This window comes from Chenopodium quinoa, unplaced genomic scaffold (assembly GCF_001683475.1).
Source record: "Chenopodium quinoa cultivar QQ74 unplaced genomic scaffold, ASM168347v1, whole genome shotgun sequence".
NCBI lineage: Eukaryota > Viridiplantae > Streptophyta > Magnoliopsida > Caryophyllales > Amaranthaceae > Chenopodium > Chenopodium quinoa.
The window spans coordinates 2,685,247-2,687,970 of record NW_018745675.1 but is presented as its reverse complement, the minus strand read 5'-3'; the positions used below and the strand labels follow the sequence as shown (position 1 = coordinate 2,687,970).

Genomic DNA, 2,724 nt, shown 5'->3' with positions numbered 1-2,724 from the left:
TTTCCATGGACAAGTTTAGGTCCTATCTTATTTACTCTAAAGTGCTTGTGTACACGGATCATATAGTGGTTCGTTATCTCATGACCAAGAAGGAAGAAATGCCACGCCTCATCCGTTGGGTTCTTTCGCTTCAAGATTTTGACATGCAGATGAGAGATAAGAATAGAGCGGAGAACTATGGGGCGGATCATTTGTCTAGGCTTCCTTTTGAGAACAAGGAGGATTTAACAATCAATGAGGAGATGAGATTTGAAACCCTTATGGCTATAGCTTCAACATCTAGCCCATGGTATGCGGATATCACCAACTATCTTGCTTGTGGAGTCACTCCCCCAAAGTTCTCTTCTCAACAAAAGAAGAGGTTTTTCAAAGAAGTGAGGAGATACTTTTGGAATGACCCTTGTTCAAACAATGTGGAGATGGCCTTTTCTGGAAATGTGTTCCGGATCATGAAATTGAAGGAGTTCTTGAGCATTGCCACTCGTTACCATGTGGAGGACATGGGGGAGTTGACAAGACAGTGGAAAAGATTTCTCAATCTCTCTTATGGTGGACAATGATACATAAGGATGCTCAGAAGTTTGTTTCTAGATGTGATAGGTGCCAAAGTGGTGGCATAACCAAAAGAGATGAAATGCCTCAACAAAACATTTTGGAAGTTGAGCCTTTTGATGTTTGGGGTATTGACTTTATGGGGCCTTTTGTTTCTTCATGTGAGAATTTGTACATCTTGGTAGCGGTTGATTATGTGACTAAGTGGATTGAAGCCATACCTTCCCCTACCAATGATCATAAGGTTGTGCTTAAGCTTCTCAAGGATATCATCTTTCCACGGTTTGGGGTTCCTAGGGTGCTAATTAGTGATGGAGGTTCCCACTTTGCCAAGAAGCAACTTGAAACTCTTCTCAAGAGGTATGGAGTTCATCACAAAGTTGGTCTACCTTATCATTTTCAAACTCAAGGACAAGTGGAGGTGTCAAATAGAGAGATCAAGAATCTTCTTAAAAGGATGGTGAACAAATCTAATAAGGATTGGTCCCTCAAGCTTGATGACACAATTTGGGCCCTACAAATGGCGTACTAGACTCCAATTGGTACAACCCCCTTTCGATTGGTCTGCGGGAAGACTTGTCATTTGCCAGTTGAGTTGGAGCATAAGGCTTGGTGGGCTATCAAAGAACTTAACATGGATATGTCATTGGCCGGTGAGAAGAGATTGCTTAAGCTCAATGAACTTGAAGAGCTTAGATATGATGACTATGAGAACTCCAGGCTATATAAGGAGAAGACCAAGAAATGGCATGACCAACTCATAAGAAACGGGCGCTTTAAGATTGGAGACAAGGTGTTGTTATTCAATTTTAGGCTTCGTTTGTTTCCCGGAAAGCTTAAATCCAAATGGTCGGGGCCTTTCATGATTTCAAAGACTACTCCTTATGGTTCTTTTGAGTTAGAGGCGGGGGATCATAAGTTCATGGTTAATGGCAATCGTTTGAAGCACTATTTTTGCAAGGATGAAGTTGGTTTGATCGAATGCATGAGGCTTGATCCTATGGATCCTAAGCCACCCCATTGATGATAACTTCTCGGGAGGCAACCTGAGTTCTCTCAACTCTTTTATTTATTTATTTTCTCTATTTGGTCGATTTTAGTTGATTTTTCTTATAGTTCTTATCTTACGTTCTCTTGTTTTCTTGTGTGATTTTTGTAGGAATTTGAACTTTTGGAACTTTGAGTTTGTGGATTAAGATTTGAGGGAGTTCAGATTTTAATGAATTTGTTTTCAAGTGAAAAGGTTGGATTAAGAAGGAAGAAAAAGGAGAAAAATCATTTTCAAGGTTCAACTAAGAGCCGCGCCCTAGGGAGAGCCCTCTCCAAGGACCCGCGGGCGCGGCTGAGCAAGGAAGGGCGCGGACAGGGCTTTGAAGTTTCACCCTCGAGTTCCTGGAGATGCCTCGCCGCGCCCATGGAGAAGGCGCGGTCAAGACACCGTGGGCACGACATCAGGGTTACCGCGGGCGAGGCATTAAAGCCCGCGGAGGCGGGTTCCTGGGTTCTTAAACCCGATTTTGTTCCAAACTCGAGGCTTCTTTCCCATTTCTTCTTTATTTCGACTCCCCTCTCCTTCTCACTCTAAAAATATCCCCAACCCCCTCAAACCCTTTTCGAACAAAACCTCACAAAATCCTACTCATACTCAATTAAATTTCCACAAATTTCCATCAAACTACATCAAATTCATCATACTCATCATTTCCTCATCAAATTGGGTCTAAAAATTCGTGGGTTCTCCATTGGAAATTCTTGAAGCTTGCTTGTGGAATATTTTAATTGAGGCTAGTTGGAGTTGATTTCGCTCACATATTGTTGGTATAATCACTTCCTCTCTAGTTTATTTGATTTATAAGCTTTGTTTTGGTGAATGAATTGAAAGTCTTATGGCATAATTTTGGTGATTTTTGATGCTTGAGTGGTTATTTTTGTCGGAGTAAGTTGATAATTCTTGGTTGTTGGTTGATATTTGTGATTATTGGTGGTTAATCTTGGTTGGTTTGTGATTGAATTGGTAACTTGGTGAATTATGAAGGGGTGTGTAGTTTGTGAAGCTTTGTGTAGTAAGTGGGATTGTTGCTTGTTATTGGAGTTGTGTTGATTGAATTTTGGTGATTGTGAAAATGGTGTTTGGTTTTAAGAAGAAAAGAGTGGGAAGGAGCCTCAAAGTTC

General features: G+C 41.1%; 1 protein-coding gene across 1 annotated transcript; it reads left to right on the top strand.

Annotated features, from left to right (window-relative positions):
- The first annotated feature begins 1,186 nt into the window (after positions 1–1,186).
- Positions 1,187–1,576, top strand: LOC110717304. The gene has a single exon (XM_021895956.1). It carries the CDS (start codon positions 1,187–1,189, stop codon positions 1,574–1,576), a length of 390 nt encoding a protein of 129 aa, XP_021751648.1.
- Positions 1,577–2,724: the final 1,148 nt, after the last annotated feature.

Excerpts from the sequence above, each read along its gene's own strand:
- LOC110717304 (XM_021895956.1), top strand. The coding sequence starts at position 1,187 with ATGGATATGTCATTGGCCGGTGAGAAGAGATTGCTTAAGCTCAATGAA.